Source organism: Phyllobates terribilis, unplaced genomic scaffold (genome assembly GCF_046119375.1).
Source record: "Phyllobates terribilis strain yellow unplaced genomic scaffold, ASM4611937v1 Scaffold_3__8_contigs__length_932513732, whole genome shotgun sequence".
NCBI classification, from domain to species: Eukaryota; Metazoa; Chordata; class Amphibia; order Anura; family Dendrobatidae; genus Phyllobates; species Phyllobates terribilis.
This window is the reverse complement of record NW_027362763.1, coordinates 906,676,378-906,699,870: the sequence shown is the minus strand read 5'-3', so window position 1 is coordinate 906,699,870 and position 23,493 is coordinate 906,676,378. Positions and strand designations below refer to the sequence as shown.

General features: G+C 45.6%; 1 protein-coding gene across 1 annotated transcript in view; it reads right to left on the bottom strand.

Moving 5' to 3' along the window:
• The window catches only part of ACOXL (acyl-CoA oxidase like), a 612,189-nt gene that overhangs the window by 86,085 nt on the left and 502,611 nt on the right, over nucleotides 1-23,493 (bottom strand). Inside the window, exon 18 of the mRNA XM_073672762.1 lies at nucleotides 18,175-18,276. Coding sequence (XP_073528863.1) covers nucleotides 18,175-18,276 — 102 coding nt within the window. The remainder of the gene's footprint in view (nucleotides 1-18,174; nucleotides 18,277-23,493) is intronic.

Sequence of the window (23,493 nt, the reverse complement as noted above, 5' to 3'; positions counted from 1 at the left end):
TTCCCCTTAAAGGGAATAGAGCATAACTTCATTTTAGATGCCATGTCCCCACTCCAGGATTTTAACCAAAGAGCACATCTTACGGAATTGGATAGGCCAGATGGTTTTGCTGCTACTCTTACTGATTCTGCAGAAGCATCTGCCAGAAATCGTGTTGCTTTCTGCAGAAGTGGTAACGATGCCAGGATGTCTTCTCTGGGAGTGCCTGAGGCCAGATATTCTTCCAGCTGACTTAACCAACGAGACATAGACCGAGCAACACATGTGGAGACGGCATTCGTGTTTAGTAGAGTTGCTGAGGTTTCCCAGGACTTTCTCAATAGTCCTTTCATCTTGCGCTCCAAGGGCTCCTTCAGCTGGGAGGAATCCTCAAACGGTAAGTTGGTTTTCTTTGCCACCTACGCAATCTGGATGTCTACTTTTGGAACTTCAGACCAGCATTCTGTTGTCTCATGATGTACCGGGAATCTATCTATTAACTCTGCAGGAGAATTCAGCCTTTTTTCGGGGGAATCCCATTCCTCTAGTACAAGGTCTTGTATATTTTTGTGTATAGGAAAAACTAGTTTTTTACTTGAACGAAGACCTCCAAACATCTCCTCTTGTACGGTTTGGGAAATTTTCTCTTCCTCAACCTCCATGGTCCTCCTTACTGTCATAAGGAGTTCTTCCATGTTCTCTGATGAGAAATAGTACTTTTTTTTAAGTTGGGAGTCATCAGGGCCTGGACTCCGCTCACCCTCTTCTGGAGGTTCTTCTGTGATAGTCATCTCTTCTTGAGAATCCTCGTCCCCTTCTTCTAGCAGGCCGATCTTTTTTTTCTTTGCTGCCGGGGGAGTACTAGGTGAGGGTGTAAGATGGGAGAATGAGGCCAAAGAAGACTTAGTCTCCTGGCGGATTATACCTTTGATTTCTTCCATTAAGGAAGGGTGCTCCTTCCTAATGATCTTCTCGGTACATTCCTTACGCAGAGGTTTTTTATGGGAGGAAGACAATTTCTTTGTACAAATTGGACATCTGCGTGACGTCTTGGTTCTGTTTCCAGGTGCAGATTCCTTGTCCCCCTGCAAAAGGAGAGGGGAGAAGGAAAGAGGCTATATTGTCTATTACCTGCACTCTGAAGATGGTCCACCAGTGCCAAGTACTTACTGGGGCTGGAACGGAGCGGGGCTCTACAGATGCAGAGCAGGAAGATTCTAACCGCTCCATGACAGGCACATAGAATTGGTTCTACCATCAGGTGTCTTCCTATCCAGGGCTCCTTTATGGGTGACCGAATACAGCGCCCTCCCTCACATCCGAGGGGCTCCTTCACCTGGAGTCATTTGCTGACGTCACTTCAGGCACTATATATATATATATATATACATATACATATACATACACTGCTCAAAAAAATAAAGGGAACACTTAAACAACAGAATATAACTCCAAGTGAATCAAACTTCTGTGAAATCAAACTGTCCACTTAGGAAACAACACTGATTGACAATTAATTTCACATGCTGTTGTGCAAATAGAATAGACAATAGATGGAAATTATTGGCAATTATCAAGACACCCTCAATAAAGGAGTGGTTCTGCAGGTGGGGACCACAGACCACATCTCAGTACCAATGCTTTCTGGATGATGTTTTGGTCACTTTTAAATGTTGGTTGTGCTTTCACACTCGTGGCAGCATTAGACACACTCTACAACCCACAGAAGTTGCTCAGGTAGTGCAGCGAATCCAGGATGGCACATCAATGCGAGCTGTGGAAAGAAGGTTTGCTGTGTCTGTCAGCGTAGTGTTCAGAGGCTGGAGGCGCTACCAGAAGACAGGCCAGTACACCAGGAGATGTGGAGGGGGCCGTAGGAGGGCAACAACCCAGCAGCAGGACTGCTACCTCCGCCTTTGTGCAAGGAGGAACAGGAGGAGCACTGCCAGAGCCCTGCAAAATGACCTCCAGCAGGCCACAAATGTGCATGTGTCTGCATAAATGGTTAGAAACCGACTCCATGAGTGTTTTATGAGAGACTGACATCCACAGATGGGGGTTGTGCTCACAGCCCAACACCGTGCAGGACACTTGGCATTTGTCACCGAACACCAGGATTGGCAATGTCGCCACTGTGTCACGCTGTCTCTGTATACTGGAGGTAGGGGGCCTAAGCTGACCCTAAGCTGGGGCCCTGACTAATCCCTCAACCTGGAGGTACTGTTAAAGGTACAGAGGTCCAGGCCGCCAGCGTAACCCCTACCTCCTGAGGATCCCTGCACCTAAGTAATCTAGTCCTGAGAAGGACCCCGATCACAACAAAAGGGGACAAGTAATAATATGCCCACACACAGTACTTAGACGAACGAGACAGTACAAGGGAAAAACCAAAACCACCTTGCATACAAAAACTACACAACTACAACAGAGGGAACACCAACGGGAAAGGAGATAAATGATAAAGCGAGGAAGGGAAAAAACACTCCAAATACACTTATCTCTGAAACTCCAAATACCACGATCCGCTCTGTTAGTCTGCATGAAATGCTTTCACCGACACTTCCCTAACAGACCAGCAGGCATTTGAAGGAGTCTCACTACAGCAGCATTGATTGCAGCTGGGCGAGGCAGGACCTCGTCTAGCACAGAGAGAGAGAGAATTAACTCCCTCACTGCCGAAAAACACAAAGCACCAAAAAGTCAGCTGCGAGAAGTCAGGCTGTGTAATCGTGACGATCTTCGTGGCGACACACCCGTGACACACTGGCGCCCTGTGCTCTTCACAGATCAAAGCAGGTTCACACTGAGCACATGTGACAGACGTGACAGACTCTGGAGACGCCGTGGAGAGCGATCTGCTGCATTCAACATCCTTCAGCATGACCGGTTTAGCAGTGGGTCAGTAATGGTGTGGGTGGTATTTCTTTGGAGGGCCGCACAGCCCTCCATGTGCTTGCCAGAGGTAGCCTGACTGCCATTAGGTACCGAGATGAGATCCTCAGACCCCTTGTGAGACCATATGCTTGTGCGGTTGGCCCTAGGTTCCTCCTAATACAGGACAATGCCAGACCTCATGTGGCTGGAGTGTGTCAGCAGTTCCTGCATGATGATGGCATTGAAGCTATGGACTGGCCCGCCCGTTCCCCAGACCTGAATCCTATTGAGGACATCCGGGACATCATGTCTCGCTCCATCCACCAATGTCACATTGCAGCACAGACTGTCCAGGAGTTGGTGGATGCTTTAGTCCAGGTCTGTGAGGAGTTCCCACAGGAGACCATCCGCAACCTCATCAGGAGCATGCCCAGGTGTTGTAGGGAGGTCATACAGGCACGTGGAGGCCACACACAATACTTAGCCTCATTTTCACTTGTTTTAAGGACATTACATCAAAGTTGGATCAGCCTGTAGTGTGTTTTTCCACTTTAATTTTGGGGGGTGACTCCAAATCCAGGCCTCCATTGGTTAATAAATTTGATTTCCATTAATAATTTTTGTGTGATTCTGTTGTCAGCACATTCAACTTCGGCCACATTGCCCTCATTATAATATGTGCGGCGAGGCGGCGCCAATGTGGCAGACACCGGCAGGCAGAGGCGGGGGGGGCCCCGGACCACTCCCCCAGGAGTAGCGCAGGGCCGCTGCTTCTTCTTCGTCCGGGTCAGCACTGCACCTGCTAACTTTCCTGTGTGCTTGTGCTGGCCCGGCCGCATCACAGCTAGGAGACATGGCCCTGTGCGTGGCCGTGTCTGCTAGTGTGAGGTCACACAGTATGCTCCCTGCACTGCTGCACCGGAGAGGAGCTGGATGACGTATGGAGCCGAGCGATGGTGAGTGACGTGTGTGTGTGTGCGCGTGTCACAGTGTGTGCAGATATCATTGTGTGATGTCTGTTTATATGTATTTTTGTGCTTCAAATGTGTTTATGCGTGTATGTACTGTATATGTCTGTATATGTTTGTGTGTGTGTGCGTGACTGCGTGCGGCCTCCTCCCGCTGTATCTGGGGGGCGCCGTGCGGCCTCTTCCCCCTGTATCTGGGGGGCGCCGTGCGGCCTCCTCCCGCTGTGTATAGATGGCACCGTGCGGCCTCCCGCTGTGTATAGATGGCTACGTGTCCTCATGCTGTGTATAGATGGCTATGTGCGGCCCCCTTCTGTGTATTGATGGCTACGTGCGGCCTCCCGCTATGTAGAGATGGCTACGTGCGGCCTCCCGCTGTGTATAGATGGCTACGTGCCGCCTCCCGCTGTGTATAAATGGCTACATGCGGCCTCCCGCTGTGTATAAATGGCTACATGCGGCCTCCCGCTGTGTATAAATGGCTATGTGCGGCCTCCCGCTGTGTATAGATGACTACGTGCGGCTTCCTGCTGTGTATAGATGGCTACGTGCGACCTCCCGCTGTGTATAGATGGCTAAGTGCGGCCTCCCGCTGTGTATAGATGGCTATGTGCGGCCACCCGCTGTGTATAGATGGCTACATGCGGCCTCCCGCTGTGTATAGATGGCTACATGCGCCCCCCTGTTGTGTATAGATGGCTACATGCAGCCTCCCGCTGTGTATAGATAGCTACGTGCGGCCTTCCGCTGTGTATAGATGGCTACGTGCGGCCTCCTGCTGTGTATAGATGGCGCTGTGCGGCCTCCCGCTGTGTATAGATGGCTACGTGCGGCCTCCTGCTGTGTATAGATGGCTATGTGCGGCCTCCCGCTGTGTATAGATGGCTACGTGCGGCCTCCTGCTGTGTATAGATGCCTATGTGCAGCCTCCTGCTGTGTATAGATGGCTACGTGCGGCCTTCTGCTGTGTATAGGAGGATTATTTGGCAGCTCATATTGTGTGTTGGGTCTCATACTGTATATAGGGGTTGTCAGCATACTTAATTGTGCTCAATGTTAAGTCATACAATCAATGTAAAAAAATGATTATAATATATTAATATTGTGCAAAATTAATTTCACGTGAACTATCACATGATCTATCACAGGGGATCATGTGACATGTCACATGATACATCAGGTGTGTGTGTGTGTGTGGAGGGGGGGGGGGGCACACCTTCTAAACTGCCCGGGGCCCTTGCTACTCTTAATCCACCCCTATATATATATATATACATACATACACACAGTGTATATCTACCAGTATGAGAGACATACATACCAGGATTTTTTAGATTACATAACTGCTGTGGAGCTACCTAGGATACATGACTCATCCCATTAATGAAGTCATGAAGATTTAAAGATGTATATATCTGCATGTCTTTTTTCTTTCTTTATAAAATATCTTGCGCAACTTTATTCTCTTTTTTCTATATTTTTGTATGCAAGCAATAAGGCTCTCTTTAGCATTAGGACAGAATATGCACGGGGTTACTGAACGTTCTGAGAACATTATCTGATTTATTAAGGCTAGAATACGAATATCTTATACAATTGGAAATGGAAGTTGAGAATTGCGTTCCTTAGGGGATGCACATCTCCCACTGTTCCCTTGGTCAACAGGTGGGCAGCCCCAGCCAATTTGGGGGGTGTTCCTGTACCATTTGGTGTGAATCCGTACCAATTTCAGTTTTCAGATTAAATAAAGTCTACTCCAATGTGCATATGTCCATGAAAGAGTTAGAAACCTTTTTTTACCCAGATTACATAATCTGTTTAAAGATGGAGTGAGTGGACTCTAAATTTGAAAAAACACCTGGAGTACTAATTGGTTTCATATGTTTTATATTGAAAATTTGGCGATTTTTTGCATATATTGAGATATGTGCCTTTAAATGCCTTTCCCCTTTGTTTAAAATCCCAGATAAGGTATGCGCCCTAGATTTTTCCTCTTAACTAAGATAGCGCTTAAATCTTGAGATAGTGGTGGCGCATGCTCAAAAAGACGCGCACTATGTGACGTTATCATTACATTTTAACGCATACGAATATGACACCTCTTTCTATACCAAGATGGCGCTGGATACTTCAGAGGCCAATCATGCATGCGCGATACGGTGCTCTTTCCTTTTTCTATGTTTTTTACTTTCTGACATGCGCATTTAATATAATAGGACCCCGGTTTTGGAGCTAATATGAATGGGATATTTTTGTATGTTTTTATTGCTGTATGCGCCACTAAAATGCAATTTATACCACTGTTACTATTATGTATTTTCCCTATTTGTATGTATAATATGTCTTGATATTATGATATGCTCATATTAATGCAGTTCAGTGTTAAATACTTTTGCTAATTTGTATTCCTTAAATATTCTGCACATGCACTTGTATATTGCTTGAGAAAGGTTCACAACTGGAGACAAAACGTCGCCTCATGGGCTATTGAATAGCACTTTTTTTCTTTATAATATGGTGTGCTGCTTCCAACTTTTTTACTATAGTCGAGGATTGGTATGTACCTGGGAGGCTTTCCACCCAAACTTGCTGGTGCAGCTTTTGTCTTTATACACACATAATGGGGCCGGCATCAGTACCTGGGAAAGTGTCGTGGCCCTGAGCAAGCGGGGGGCTCCACTCGCCATTGGGAACACCGGCACGCTATGGGACTCGTGAGCGGGGAAGCCTGGCAGCCAGCGCCCGCCAGTGGACCATCCCCTGCTTGCATTAAGGCCCTGGCACTTGCAATACTTACTTCTCCCTGTTGCACCACAGCTCCGGCCTCTCCGCATCTTCTGTGTGTGATATCTCAGGACAGAGGGTGCGATGACGTCACTACAGCGCGCCCTCTGCTCTGAACAGTCACAGTACAGAGAGCGGGAAGACGATGACGCTGAGGAGTCCGGAGCAGAGCAGCAGCCAGCGAGGAGAGGTGAGCATTTAATTTTTTTTTTATGTATGGAGCATTATATGGGACCCATTATGTATGGAGCTTTATATGGGGCTCATTATGTATGGAGCATTATATGAGGCCCATTATTCTGTATGGAGCATTATATGAGGCTCCTTATTCTGTATGAAGCATTATATGGGGTCCATTATTCTGAATGGAGCATTATATGGGGACCGTTATTCTGTATGGAGCATTATATGGGGCCCATTATTCTGTATCAAGCATTATTTGGGGCCCATTCTGAATGGAACATGATATGGTGTCCATTATTCTGTTTGGAGCATTATATGAAGCCCAATATTCAGTATGGAGCATTATATGGGGCTCATTATACTACATGGAGCATTATATGGTGTCCTTTATCCTGTTTGAATCATTATATGGGGCCCATTATTCAGTATGGAGCATTATATGGGGCCATTATTCTGTAAGAAGCATTATATGGTTTTGATTACTATGTATGGAGCTTTATATGAGGCCCATTATTCTGTATGGAGCATTATATGGGGCCAATTATACTGTATGGAGCATTATATGAGGCCCATTATTCTGTATGGAGCAATATATTGGGTTCATTATACTGTATGGAGCAATATATGGGCTCATAATACTGTATGGAGGACTATGTGCTGCCCATAATACTGTATGGAGGACTATGTGGTGCCCATAATACTGTATGGATGGCTATGTGGTGCCCATAATACTGTATGGAGGGCTATGTAGTTCCCATAATACTGTATGGAGGACTATATTGTCCGGTGTGCACTGTGCGCTACGAGGATTCACCGGTTTCTGAGCTATTGTAGAATTTACAATAGATATCACTCATGTAATGTAAGAAGTAAGTTAAACCATTTGCATTGTACTATACCTATATTTCTCTGCGATATCTGTGGATCATGAATCATGGTATGTGTTAAAGGGGCCCACTGAGACTCTTTCCCCTGGGGCCCACGAAAACCTGTAGCCGGCCCTTTATACATACAGTGTATATCTACCAGGATAGGGCCACAATGAGGGACATATATACCAGGGTGGGCGACATATACACCAGGGTGGGCAACATATATACTAGGATGGGCCCAGGATGGGGGACATATATATCAGGAAGGCGCCAAGGGTGGGGGACATTACTACATATTGGGGGAGGGTGGGCAAGTCGCTACAAGGGCCAATACATCTGACCAACATGCAGGAGGGGTGGCGATTGTGTGTGTGTGTGTGTGTGTGTGTGTGTGTGTGTGTGTGTGTGTGGTGGGGTGAGGAGCCAGGTCCACATTTTGCACCAGGGCCCATCGGACTCTAGTTATGTCACTGGAAAAGGACCTACTATGTTCCGCTATCAGTGATGAGTGGGTGCCAGTATTTCCAGGATGAAAGTTCCTTAGGCTGATTGGTGAGAGTCCCAAAATCAGGCACTTAATAATTGACATTGATGGGGTAGGCCGTTAGTAATTATTTATGGAAAGCCAACTTTAAAGAGACAAATAAAAATCTTATATACAACTCTTCCTCATATACACAGAATGGATATGGTATGGTGGCACACAGCGTCCAATACGTATCTATATATATGGTACTCTAAGTCTCATCATACAATGCTCAGTCAGGTGCTACATGTACCAGCAATACTCCTCTGGAAGGAATGCTTTATCCATAACTTAGTAATAAGGCATCCGATGGAGCATGCCTCTGCATATTAAGTTACAGTAAGGCCTTGGGCACTTTTATGAATACCCTATTATCATCACATACAAAATGGGGTCATAAAAAGAAGTTTATATTACACAAAAGGAGAATATAAAAAATAGAATTTGCGACCTCTGTTCAGTTAACAGCTTATGTTGTATCTCATTGACATGCTCATAAACTAAACTTCACCTAAGAACTTGAAACAGAATCTTCAGAATTTCTCCACTTTGTTACACCTAAAGGGCCTGTGTATTCATCTTCATACAAATGTGACACGCAGAATAAATGTACTCCTAATATGTCAGGAGAGCCATGTTACACCAATGTTCTCTTGTTTACCAGTTTTAGAATTTGACTGAGACGTACATTTATCGGGATCAGCAGGAAGTACATGACTCAGCAGATAGTGTTCACCGTCATTTCAGTAATGAAGAACAAAAGGGGAATTTCAGGGAAGTGGAATCCCCCCTGGATCGATATAAAGCCCCCGTCTCACATAGCGAGATCGCTAGCGAGATCGCTGCTGTGTCACGGTTTTGGTGACGCAACAGCGACCTCACCAGCGATGTCGCTATGTGTGACACTTTGCAGCGATCAGGCCCCTGCTGTGAGGTCGCTGATCGCTGCAAAGTGTCCTGGACCATTTTTTGGTCATTGCCCTCCCGCTGTTTAGTACACTTCGCTGTGTGTGACCAGCGGGAGCAGCGATCAGGCTGGTAACCATGATAAACATCGGGTTACTAGGGGCACACGCGCACTTAGTAACCCGCTGTTTATCATGGTTACGAGCCTGCTAAAGTGAGCGGTAACCTCCCGCTCACTGTAGCAGAGTGGTAACCATGATAAACAACGGGTTACTAGGTGCGCGTGTGCCCCTAGTAACCCGATGTTTATCATGGTTACCACCCTGCTCCTGCTTCAGCAGGCTGGTAACCAGGAGCAGGACATCGTGGAAAGATTCTTTCCACGATGTCGCTGCTCCCCTGATCGTTGGTGAGCCTGCCTATTTGACAGCTCACCAGCGACCACTTAGCGACGCAGCAACGATCCCTGACAGGTCGTATCGTTGTTGGGATCGTTGCAGCGTCGCTAAGTGTGACGGGGCCTTAAGTGAAATGGAAATTTGTTAAAACACTATTACTTCAAGGGTTGCATCATCAAGAAAATATCTTCTGAAAACCCCCCTGATCAGTGAGATCATTTTGGGAAGTTGAGACAGTCCACATATTTCACTTGCAACAACAACTGTAAAGGAAATACAGTGCTGCATTGGGGGCAGTCAATGACTGAGTGAGTCAGTCCTTGTGGTCTTTACACTGGCTAACAAAGGAGGGCATCTCTCTTTGATGTCTTATACCCTAAAGCAAGAATGAGGGTCCCCGAACTCAAGCCAGCCACAAGTGTGGGGTGGGGTTGGAACTATTGCACAACTCTCTCCATTGAGTTTATTGAAGTCCTGAAAATTAGCTTGCTGGCTTGCTTATCTTCAGAACTCCCATGGAAGTCAAAGGAGAAAGACATACAGACACCTCGCCATCGGCAGCAGATGTAAGAAGGGGAACAGGGACTCTCCCATTCTCAAAATAGGTGAGGGTGCAACAAGTGGGAACCAGATTTAAAGAGAATCCGTCAGTAGGATCAACCCTCCTAACCCTTGATATGGGCATGTAGGTCATAGGAAGTTATACGAAATGATACCTTGATATCTGATGTCTTATTCCAGCGAAATCCACGTTTTTCTTATTATGTAAATGAGCTGTTAAGCTCCATGGGCTGGACATAATTCTCACTGAGAACCTGCCTCCAGAGCCAATTTCAAATGAAAGGGGGAGCTTCCAGTGTGAGACATGTAATGACTGACACTTAGCTCTGCTGTACTGTGTTAGCTGTGATCTCACTGCAGAGCTGTGTGTGATTACGAGAGCGAACACAGTACAGCAGAGGTGAAGTTTGTCACATTACAAACACAGTGCTGTCAGCTATGCTGTACTGCCCCCCATACACACCAGCTGCATGTAAGATGGAAACTAAAGCACTATGATAGGACAACTGCTGCTGCAAATGTCTTTGTAAAGAGGCAAAGTTCAATTCCACTGTACTGTGTTAACTCTGCTCTAACTGCAGAGCTACGTGTGATTATGAGAGCAAAGTGTCAGTCATAACATATCACACTGGTAACACCCGCTTTCGTTTAAAATAAGCTCTGGAGGCAGATTATCAGGGAGATCTTTGTCTGGCCCATAGATCTAAACAGCTCATTTACAGGTTAAGGGGAATCGGTCAGCAGGCTTTTGCTATGTAATCGGGGGATAGAATGAGGTAGGGTTAAAACATTGAACTCACGATGTGTCACATGTCCGGCTCTGTGGTGTTGTTTACTTAGACTAAAGGTTTAACCCCTTAACTGTTTTAAAACAGCGATCGGGAATAAGGGAATAGCGCCGCACGGCTGGTTTTGCCACCAATCGGGGCTGATTAACCCCCTAAATCCGGCTGTCAATCGCAACAGCGGTATTTAAGTTTTTACATGGGGGGCTCCCCAAGACCTCCTTAGTAACCATCGGACCCCCGGATGAGAATCGCGGGTCCCGATGGTTACCATGGTACCCTGAGATCCCAGGGTACTGTCACGCAAGGTGTGGGAAAGACATACTGCAACACAAAGGGAAGAGGGAAAGGGAGCTCAGAAGGGAAGAGTGAAAGGGAGCCCAGACTCTAGGGAAAGGGAGGGGAAGTGGAGACCACCTAGGTTGATCTAGCGTCTCCCTGTCTCCCCTAACGTCCCTGTATTGGCTCTTCAATTGCCGCACGCATGCTTCGCCCTGTATTTCCCTGGTATATGGCTATGACTAGGGAAAGGAGGAGATGAGCACTAGTAGATCTCCACTAAACACTATAGACAAAAAGGGTACACAAACAGGGGGAAATTGCTTAGCTTTAGACAACTCCAGACAAATGCGCATACATCCTCAAGCTCCAGAGAGGACAAATGAATGAATGAATATCGCCGGCACCTCCCTCTGAAACACAGCAGGTATTTATACACTCAGGCAGAGAGTTAATTAGCCAGAGGAAGGTAGCAGCTGGGTCCTAGGGACAGCATCTAAGAAGATGTCTGTAATGCCAAATGTAGAGATCTCCTGCAACCAACTGCAGGGCAACTGTCTCACAGGCCTGTCACACCCGTGACAGGCCTGTGAGATCCAGCTATAACACGAGTACTGCAGTGTATGAGACCAGTGATCAAAAAAATAATTATACATGTTCCACAGTGGGACTGAGTGAAAAAGTAAAACAAAAGTGAAATAAACTATGTAAAACAAAACACACAAAAAAGTGCATACAAATCACTAAAATCCATTTACCCACTCAAAGCTCAGAGTTTGGGATAAAACAAAAATAAACCAAAAAAAGTGCATATAATTGGTATCGCCGTATCTGGAACGACCCGCTCTATAAAAGTGGCATGTTATCTTTTCCGTTTGGTGAACGCCGTAAAAAATAAAAAATAAAAAACACACCAAAAATGTCGCTTTTTCATCATACTGACTCACAAAAAAGTGAATAAAAAGCAATCAAAAAGTCATATGTAAAAAAAAAATGGTATGAATGAAAACGCCAAACCGTCCCGCAAAAAACAAGCCCCAATATAGCTCATTCGGCAAAAAAATAAGTTACAGCTCTCAGAATGTGATGATGCAAAAACAAATTAATCTTTGTAAAATATTGTTTTTAGTTTGCAAAAATAGCAAATCATAAAAAAACAATATAAATCTGTAATCGCTGAAATCGTACCGATCCGACGAACAATTCGGTCTTATCACTTTTATCGCACGGTGAACGGCGCAAAAAATAATAACTGAATTACTGGATTTTGCTACATTCTGTGTCTGAAAAATCTGAATAAAAAGGGATCAAAAAATATCATTTATCCCCAAATGGTACCAAAAAAAATCTGCAACTCGTCCCACAAAAAATAAAGCCCTATGCAGCACTGTTCACCAAAAAAATAAAAAAAAGTTACAGCTTTCAGAATATGATGACGAAAAAAACAAAAACTACTTTTAATAAAAAAAAAAACATTTTTACTGTATGATAGCAGCAAATCCTAAAAAAATCTGATATAAATCTGGTATTACTGTAAACGCACTGACAAGAAGAATAAATCCGCCTGATCACTTATACCACAAGGTGAAACGCGCAAAAATAAAAATAAGAACTATTCTGGCACTGCTGTCTACTTGCTCATTATGCTTCCCAAAAATCAGAATAAGGCTCGGCTCACATTTATTCTGCGCTCTGCGCTAAGCGCTTATGATGGGGTTTCAGTGTGAATTTTCCAAAACCGCAATTCAGACAAAACCCCGGACGCAACCACTCACTTATGAGATAGATGGAGTCACTTTGGACTGGTCTGTGTTCCGGTGCTGTCCCATCATTTTAGGTGTCTTTTTAGCGCACAAGTGTGGGCGACCACAGATCTGTGCATGCCTAAAAAGATGGAGACCACCGGAGCACACATCAAACGGACTCCAAAGTGTCTCCATCTTCCTCTTTGTGGTGGGTGGTTCTGTCGGGAGTTTCATCTGAATCGCATCTTTGTGGGATTTACACGGAAACCCCGACATAAGTGCTCAGCGTAGAACACAAGAATGTGATCCAGCCTTATTCTGGAAGCGATCGAAAAATATTATGAGCCCCAAAATGCTACCAATAAAACCCTAATTTATCCCACACAAAACCATTCCCCACTCAGGTCCATCATCTGTCACTGGAACTATTGGGAGTTCCCCCATTGCTGGTAGAACAAAGACTGGAAAAGAAACATTGCTCCTGCCCCCTCAAATAAAATCCAGTAAATTATGCGCCTCCAAAACCAAATGCCCCTCTCCTTTTGAGCTCCACTGGGCGTAAACCGCAGTAATCGGCCACACGTTTGACATTATTGTAGTGGGGAGAGAGCACTTAATTTGCGGGGTGCGTATCACCAGAAGCACAAGCTGGGCACAATGTATGGGGGCGCTACAATATATAGAGGTTCTACACTATATGTGGGCAAAATGTATGGACATGCGATATTTGCAATTCTTCAGAATAAAGCCTGGTGTGCACGTTACAAAATAGTAACTGCAGCCATAGATTAATTCATTGAGAGGTAAAATTTCTACAATGGGGTCACTTTTTGGGGTTTTTCTGCTGTTCTGGCACCTTTGAAGCTCCACAAATGTCACCTGTAAACTATTCTAGAAAAATCTGTGCTCCAAAAGCCAAATGGCACTTCTTCCTTCTCAAACCTGATGTGTGGCCTAACAGTAACTTCTGACGACATATCACTGCATTCAGGAGAAATTGCGCAATAAATTATGGTGTCCAATTTCACCTCAATATTATAAAATTCTGCGAGGCACCTATGGGTTCAAAATACTCACTATACTAAAAGCCAAGTAGCGCTCCTTCCCATCCGATCCCTCCGTGTGCTCAAACAGTAGTGTACATCCACATATGGGGTACTGCCATATTCGGGAGAAATTGCATGACAAATTGTTGGGTCCAATTTCTCCCATTACCCCTCGTGTAAATTATAAATTTAGTGCTAAAACATTATTTAGTGGAAAAAAAATAATTTTTTGTTCCCACATCTAAATGTTATAAAGTTTCATGAATCACCTTTAGTGTAAAAATGCTCAGTACACCCCTAGATGAATTCCTTGAGGGGTCTAGTTTCCAGAATAGGGTTACTTGTGAGGGATTTCTGCTGTTTACGTATTTCAGGGGCTCTCCAAATGTGACAAGGCATTCACAATTTATTCCAGACAAATAGCGCTCTTTCCTTTCCTAGCCCTGCCATGTGCCCAAACAGAAGTTTGTGGCCACATTTTGGGTATCATCGCGTTCGGTATAAATTTCGTAACATATTATGGGGTCCATTTTCACCTATTATCCATTGTGAAAATTACAAATTTTGGGCTTAAACAACATTTTCGTGAAAAAAATGAAAATCTTTCATATGACGACCTAATGTTATCAAATTCTGTGTAGTACCTGTGTATCCAAAATGATCATTATACCCTTGGATAAAATCCTTGAGGGGTGTAGTTTCTAAAATGGTGTCACTTGTGGGGGGTTTCCACTGTTTAGGCACATCAGGGGCTCTCCAAACGCAACATGATGCCCGCAGACTGCAGACCATTCCATCAAGGTCTGCGTTCCAAAATGTCACTCCTTCATTTCCGAACCCTGCCGTGCCTCCTGAACAATACTTTACCCTACATATGGGGTATCGGCGTACTAAGGAATTACAACAAATTTTGGGGTCCATTTTCTCCTGTTACCCTTGTGAAAATAAAAAATATGGGGCTAAAGGTACATTTTTGTGGGAAAAATGTGATTTTCTTATTTCCATGGCTCTATGCTATAAACTTCTGTGAAGCACCTGGGAGTTCAAGGTGCTCACCACACATCTAGATACATTCCTTGAGGGGTCTAGTTTCCAAAATGGGTTCACTTGTGGGGGATTTCCACTGTTTAGGCACATCAGGGGCTCTACAAACGCGACATCGTGTCAGCTCTCGATTCCACCCTTATTTGCATTCAAAAAGTCAAAAAGGGTGCTCCTTTCCTTCCGAGCCCTGCTTTGCGCCCAAACAATAGTTTCCCCCCACAAATGGGGTATCGGCTTGCTCAGGAGAAATTGTACAACTAATTTTGTGGTCCATTTTATCCTGTTACCCTAAAATAAAAAAATTCGGCTTGCTCAGGAGAAATTGTACAACTAATTTTGTGGTCCATTTTATCCTGTTACCCTAAAATAAAAAATTTTGGTTTGAAGTAAAATGTTTGTGAAAAAAAGTAAATTGTTCACTTTTACCTTCCATATTGCTTTAGCTCCTGTGAAGCACCTGAAGGGTTAATAAACTTCTTGAATGTGGTTTTGAGGACTTTGAAGGGTGCAATTTTTGGAATGGTGTCACTTTTGGGTATTTTCTGTCACATAAGCCCCACAAAGTCACTTCAAATGTGATGTGGTCTCTAAAAAAATTATTTTGTAAATTTTGTTGGAAAAATTAGAAATCGCTGGTCAACTTTTAACCCTTCTAAGTTCCTAACAAAAAAAATATGTTTCAATAATTGTTCTAATGTAAAGTAGACATGTGTGACATCTCTCTGGTTTAACGGTATAAGAATTCAAAGTTTGAAAATTGTGAAATGTTCAAAATTTTCGCCAAATTGCATTTCTTTGTGAAAATATCGGCAAGTCGTAACAAACAAATTTTACTACTATCATGAAGTACAATATGTCACGGAAAACAATCTTAGAATCAGCGGGATCCGTTGGAGCATTCCAGAGTTATTACCACATGAAGTGACGCTGGTCAGAATTCAAAAACTTGGCCTCGTTTTTAAGGTCAAAATTGTTTGGTCACTAAGGAGTTAATCAACTTGTGATTAACATTGTAGTGACTACCTGGTCATATGAGCCCAGGTCCGACTCTGCCCCCTTCTGTAATAAGCACTTCACTGTTTATAGAGAAAGCCGGCTGTGGGGTTAGCTTTCTCAGTTCTGTATTGTTAAATAAAAAAACTCTAATTGTGTCAAAACGGCTACATCCAGTAAACAAAGTGATACATCATTAGATTCAGGGTTTCTTTGCCTACATAATGCTGCTCTCAGATAAGGAAGAAAGAACCTGTTGACAAATTCCCTTTTAGAAAAATGTGGATTTCTTGGGAATAAGACACCAGAATGCAGATATCAATGTATCATTTTATTCGGCTTCCTATGACTTACATGCCCATAGACGGCTTAAAAGGGTTGATCGTACTGACAGATTTCCTTTAATAGACAATTAAGGCGTATTCTGTGGCTATGCCATAAATGTTTGAGATGATAATACCACTTTAATAGTTTTTCTTGATATTTTTTACACATTAACATTTGTGCATGTAACAACCTTAAGTAATATATATTTAATACATTTTATTTATTGAAAATTTGCACTATGTGGAGTCAGGATGGAATATTTTCCCTAAAGAGGGGCAAAAAGCATCTGTCTCATGGGGTTTTTGCCTTTTTCTGGATCAACATCTTAGGTTATAGGTTGAACTTCACGGATTTATGTCCATCGTCAGCCTTAAAATCTATAAAACTATGAAACCATTATTGTTATTATTGAACTGTAGATTTTTTAATTGTTTCTTTAATTTGTATAAAAATATTCAGGTTTATGAGTGTACTTTATAAAATGTATCGCACTGACATATTTTTAATGAAAATATATCTAGTATGATGACTGTTTAAAATTAATTTGCATTTGAAAGCTTCTTATGACCATATACACTAATCAGCTATGACATCAAAATAAATGATAGTAAGTATATATAACATTGACTATCTTGTGACTATGACACTTGGGGAGATGGAATATGTAATGTAGCAAGTAAACACTCAGTTCATAATTATGTGTTGGAAACCAGAAAAAAATTGGCAAGGGTAAAGATCTGATCAAGTATGACAATAGATAAATTGCTGGATGACTGGGTCTGAGCATTTCCAAAAGTATTGTGGCGTGTTCCTGGTATGAAGTGGTTAGTACTGTACATAGGTTGCCCATAACTCAACTCGCCTTTGATGTCAAAGGCCGATCATTTTGTTCAGCATGGGGATAAGCCACTGTCTCCGGAATCAGACAGCGGCTATCCCATAGAAAACATTATGTCCCTGTCGACACAAGCGTTCCTGTGTATGTGGCAGTCGAAACATAGAGGTCAGCCAAAAGATAGTTCGTTACCAGCTGTCTAATGTGTATAGGGGCCTTTGGTGTCAGGTATCACAGGTTTCGTTCATGCTTCAATGGTTCAGAATAGACATGAGCAGATCAGGCAAAATTCGAATTCACTTGTTCGCGCAGATTTTCCCAGGAGATTTGATTTGCAGAGAAGTTATTCTCTGCAAATTACGGTAAGTGTCCCTTATTCTTGCTCTGGCATATTTTCAAACCCCAGAGCATAATAAATGTAATATGCAAAAAATAAAAAAACACTACTACTCACCTTACCGTACACCTCTCTGGCCTTTCCGCTCCTCACAGTCATCTGTCCAGTCCTCGTTGCATCTTCTGATCCCTGCTGCGAGGGCTGAAATACCTGGTCCTCTCCCACTGAGCAGGCACTTCCCGCTCTAATGAGGCCCAGGAGTGTTCTGGGCACTAAAGGTCATGATGTCATGACATCACAACGCGCGCTGTGACTTTGTGTGTGCATGCGCAGTACCGGATTTCTGCTCTCACGGGGGTGATCAGAAGATGCAACTAAAACAAGACAGGTGACAGTGAGTAGTGGAGGGGCCGGAGACATGAGCGGTAAGGTGAGTAGAAGAATTTTTACAACCTTTTGATTGCCTTTTACGTTTCAGAAAAATTGTTACCTGTGGCCGCCATTTTGCTGAATCTATGTATAAGCGAATTACAAAAGATTAGCATTTTGTCAAATGATTTTTTTTGAAAATTCAAGTAGAATTCAAATATATTCGCTAATTTCTAGTTCAGAGCTATTGCTCTGGTTTAAGATGAAAGCGTTAGGCAGGTCTTTTTAATGTTCATGAAACACGGAGTATAATTTCGAAAACAAGAAAATAGACAATGAAAATAATTTTTAATCGCCTCTTACCTGGTCTCTGATCTGGTTACTGGTTGCTGGGGTCAGGTATTTATGTTCTAGATACCAGGCTCTTTCATTGTATATCAGCTTTGTTCCATACAGCAGACAAAACTGAAACAGAAAAGTAAGCGTGGTCAGCACGCGGTAATCACATTTATATTGTTCATTATACTAACATATATCATATGTGCCCATGTAATGCTATCATACCTTCCAAGTTTTACAAAACAGAAAACAAACACAAACTATGCGCCATGGCAAATATTGTTCACGCCCCTGGCCACACCAATCTACCATTTCTTTCTAGTGAGGGGCATTAAGCAGACCACCCAGGACTGCAAGGCATAGACCCAAATATGGGACTGCCCCACTATATCCGTAACTGTTTGTACTAGAGATTCACAGGACTCCGGTTCAGTGTCCAAGTCAGTGGTACCTGGTGACTAGACAGGAGGCCCACAAATCTCTTACCTCCTGGTGTCCCCTACGCAGCTTTTGATTTAACAGACTATCGCAATGTCATCTGTGCGTCATAACGCACAAATGGCGTCAGGCCAGCTATGACAAATCAAATGCTGCAATGGAGATGCTGGAAAGTACGACAATCACAGGCCTCCCGTCTAGTCACCAGGTGACACTAGCTTGGACGTTAGACCAGAGTTCCGCAAATCGATCCTCTCACCTCTAGTTTGGATTTAATGATTTATTTTTCATTCATTCATTCATAGTTGTAACAGCTATAACTATCATTTTTAAGAAAGCTTAACATCTTGCTTTTTTATGTCTGTAAGACAGTGTGCACACATTGCATAAATACTTTTTTTTTTTTGCACATTTTCTACAGGTGTATAAACAAAACTACACAATAAAAATTTTCTCTGATTAAATTTTTGCTGCATTTTTTAATTTGTTTTCCCTCTTATTTAATGTATTTTTGGTGCAGATTTGAAGCAGATTTTTTAATGTGCTTTTTTATAGTACAGAAAAGTTTTGATTCTGCACCCAAAAAAGAAATTGCAGTTTTTTTAAGTGCGTTTTTTTCAGACTTCTTACATAAGCTTTTTAGACGTCTTTAGACGCACAGTGGGAGCAGTTTTTCATGAAATCACATACACTCTACTTGGAAAGTTAAATGCTGCTGAATTTCTGCGCAAAAAAAGCAGCAGGAAAAATGCAGCATTTACGCTACATGTGAACACGGCCTAAATCTCCAAGCAAAGTGGATATGATTTCATGAAAACTCAGCCCATGGTAAGTCTACAGACGCTGCTGTACTGTGTAGTTTTGGTGCAATTTACTCTATAATAATATTTTCCCTCTCGAATACAAGAACATGGGAATACATTGCTATATACAGATGTGTTTCTATGTACCAGTACAATCTGCCTTTGATTTCACAGCCTACAATGCACATTCAAGTATAAAAATAATTCTCCTATACTAGACAGACAGTTTAGGCTGTGTCTCACAGTTTTTGCTACTGCCTACAATCATGCAGGTTGTGGGTTCGAATCCCCGTGAGACCAAATCACAAGAAAAGAAGAACATTTCTGAGCAGAAAGCGGGGCACAGTGCCAACCTTCCGGGACTGCTCCCTCAAATCTGGTTGACATATTTGGTTCATATTTATGGTGGATATATATCAGTCCTATAGTTGTGGGTACATATTTATGATGGTTTATATTGCTCATTCAAATTCATAATTACGATTTTCCATGTACTCTGACTGATTGCTAGTAATGGTGCCTCCCTCAAATTGGGACAGTCCTGCTGGATCCGGGATGGTTGGTTATTATGATACTATGTTCTTATTTCTAAACTTTTTAAACCAGTAGATTTAACACATGACAGCCCTCATGCAGGCTACAGATTCATTTTAACTATCAACCCACAGCTGCAGCCTAAAGAGGTTCATTGAGGTTCATGTGTAGCGCCCCGAGGGTTCGGCCGGTACAGAGGTATTGCATCTCATCCAGATGTGCGATATCTCACTTCCAGGTAAGGATGGAGTGTGAATCAGGACCCCGACACCGGCATGCATTACACCACATTTCCAGGGGGCAGGGCGGCCGATATGCTCCAAGTAGAGCACGACAGTCCCTGTCCCTGGCTAGAGTGGGGGGAGGGAACACCGAGGAAGGGGGGACCCTGTAGTGCATAGGAGGGAGAGGGTAGTTTCTGGGTGCACTTAGAGGTAGGTATAAAAGGTGGGCACCATCTTAGTTCAGAAGTCAGTTCAGTAGTAGGGAGAGATGGAGGCTGGGAGCAGAGGCTCTGCATGGGCTCTGCTCCGCAGGCAGGCCTGGGAGTGCGGCCGGAGCCTGGAGGAAGGAGAAGGAAGGAAAAGGAGTGGAGGAGGCTCCAGGAACAAGGAACGAAGGGACCCCAGGGGTGTGGACCGGCGAGTCGCCACCGCACGCCCGAATCTACCTGCGTAGGGGGGTCAGGCCAAAGGGGGAGACCGGTCCCCGAAACTAGTGGAGGTGGGGAACTACCCTCAGCTAAAAACCGGAGGCTGTGACATTTCATGTGGCGCAGCCCCTCGCTACACCCGCTAGGAAGGCACCACATAGGGTCAGGGAAACGGCACCAAGGTTTACCAGAGAAGGCCCGAGGCAGCCGGACAGAAGCGAGGGTGGCGGGGTATGACAGGCCAGAGAAAGGACACACAAAGGGGGTCCTGTGAAACGCTCCAAAGTTATCTGGGAGTAGGCCGAGCCCCTCACCTGGTGAACACAGTGCGACGTGGGACGTTATGACCAGCTGTAGTAACATGGATAAAGAACTGTGAGCAAATACCCTGGACTGCATTACAGGACTCTGTGTCGTTACTGCTGCTCCCGCGCACCATCACCCCCAACATCCACGCTCGCTGCCCTGAGGCTATATTCCTCTCGTGGGGAGTTATACTATCCTCTGCTGCACTCACAACACCAGCCTCAGCGGTCTGCCCTGCAGCGGAGGTTCACTCTGACCGCAATCCACGGGTGGCGTAGTCGGACATTTAATCACAAAACCCTATAAATAAGAACGCCATTTGGGTTGACCACCCTGAGCCACGGGACCGGGTCCCCGCCACGCAAGGACTACAACCCCCAGCATCCACAACGGGTCCGGTTCCGGGTATCCCCACACACACGCGGCCCAGGGGGCGCGTCAACTTTTGGCGTAGTCGGCAGGATTTCGTGCTCGCAACCACCGGGTACTGCGTGCCTGAAAAAAGACTGTTTTACTGTATTGAATGTGGCGCCCGCCCCAGCAGAACGGACGCCATTATGTGCGCGCCAAAAGACAACAAGAAGCCACCTCCCATCGTGGGCCAGGTTCCAGAATGGCGCCAACGAAGGAGCCCACCCCCAACAGCCTTGAGTGCGGCTGTAGAGATGTCCATCAACGTGGGGGGGCTGCCCCTGAGAGTGATTGTCAGCAGGTTGCCCCGGGACCACCCCCAACAGGGGCGGAAGGAGAAGAAAACTGGGGGGCAGGGTGTGGTTTGGATCAGTCTCGGCAGACCACACCTGGAGATGGCGAGCAGCACCGACTCCAGCACCCTGACGGGTGACTTGCTGCAGGCCATTGCGGCCCCGTACAGCCTCAAGGAGCTGATGGCTCAGCTCCCTGGAGAAGACCCGGAGTTCCTTCGAACTGCGCTGGAGGATCTGGACCGGAGGATGGTCCAGGCGCAGCGGGAAGCTGTAGCGGAATAGAGAGAGGAGATAGCCCGGCGGGTCGCGGCCCAGCAGCACGGGACGCCGCCAGCACCGGCCAGTGAGCCAGCCCCTGAGGATGAGGAACGGAGGCCGGAAGCCGAGAGCAGCGCAGCCCTGGAAGCAGGTAAGGGGGACACCCCTGCCACAAGCCTTGATGCTACAGACTTGCCTCTGGACCCCGTCGCGGAGCCAGACGTCCCGGGAGTTGCTGCGCTTCCCCCGCTCCCGCCGCCGGCACACAGGCCCCAAGCTATGAGCACAGTCACCGGATCAAGCCCCAGGCCGTGCCCCCTGACCCCGGGTGCGGTCGGAAGTGGCCCGCTCCAGGCCCGGTCGCAAGGCCTGACCTCCCCAGGCGCCCCTGAACCGCGTGCGTCCCCGGTCCCGAAGCCACCACCCTTAGGGACCGACCTGTACAGCCAGCTCGCCGGGCCCGATGGAGAGCCGGTCCCCTTACCGCATGGATGGGTTCACCCTCGTCATCAGAAGAACCTGTCCGCAGAGGCCGAGGCCCCGCTTGCTCCGCTCCTGCCCGCTCCACAGCCAGTCGCCATCCCCCAGCTCCCGGAGGAAGAGGTCCAGATAGAGTGGGACCAGACCGGGGAGGACCTTATGGGGTTTTCGCAGGAGACGCGGGCGGCCGCAGCTCGCAGGCGGGAGTTCTGCCAGCGGGAAATAAAGCAGCTAGAGAAGGAGGAGCGGGCGCGGCGCCAGAAGAGGGAGCAGCAGCAGGCCCGGAGCGCGGAGGAGAAGACGCGGACCCGCCGAAACCTCCAAGCTGCACGCGGTCCTAAAATTACTGGGACCGTGGTGAAGTTCCATCAGGAGAAGGGGTGGGGGTTCATCCGGGACCTCACCACAGACACAGACCTCTTTGTTAATAGGAGGGACGTGTAGAGCCACCTGCCTGAGGGTCACCGGGGATGGGATCTGTACCCGGGGGACTTGGTGTCCTACACCCAACATCGAGGCCTGCAAGGGTGGTACGCCCTCAATGTCCAGCGGGTAGAGAAGGAGCACTACCTTGAACCCTATTACCCAGAGGACCCGGACGGGTCTGAAGAGTACGGTGAGGAGGAGGAGAGTCCACAAGGACATCGCTACTGATGAGCGACAGCTTAATTGTAAATAGTTACCCGCCAGGGTGAAAAAGTAAGAGGACATGCCGTTTTCCGGATTATGAGAAGTTTGTCCGGTTAAGGGTTGTTGTTCATTTGTTTGGTTAAAGTTACCCGGAGATGGGTCAGTAATATCCGGCTGAGGACTGGGAGCAGCCAACTTTGTGTGAAATATCCGGCTGAGGACTGGGAGCAGCCAACTTTCTGTGAATTATCCGGCTGAGGACTGGGAGCAGCCAATCTATGTAAACAGTTGCACTTCCTAAAGAGCCCTCTATTGGTTTTATAAGAATTGCAACAACAGACCTCAGAACAAAAACCCGTTTGGCGTGGCAGAAGACGTGGTCCAATGGCGGGATCGCCAATGCCCTGCAGCCACGCCCAGGGCCTACGTTGAGGGAGTACGAACAGGTCCCTCAAGTTCAAAAGTTTTGCCAAGTTTGCACCTTAAGAAGAATGGACACCTGGTCGCGGAAGGAACTGTGACCTGTTGAAAAGAG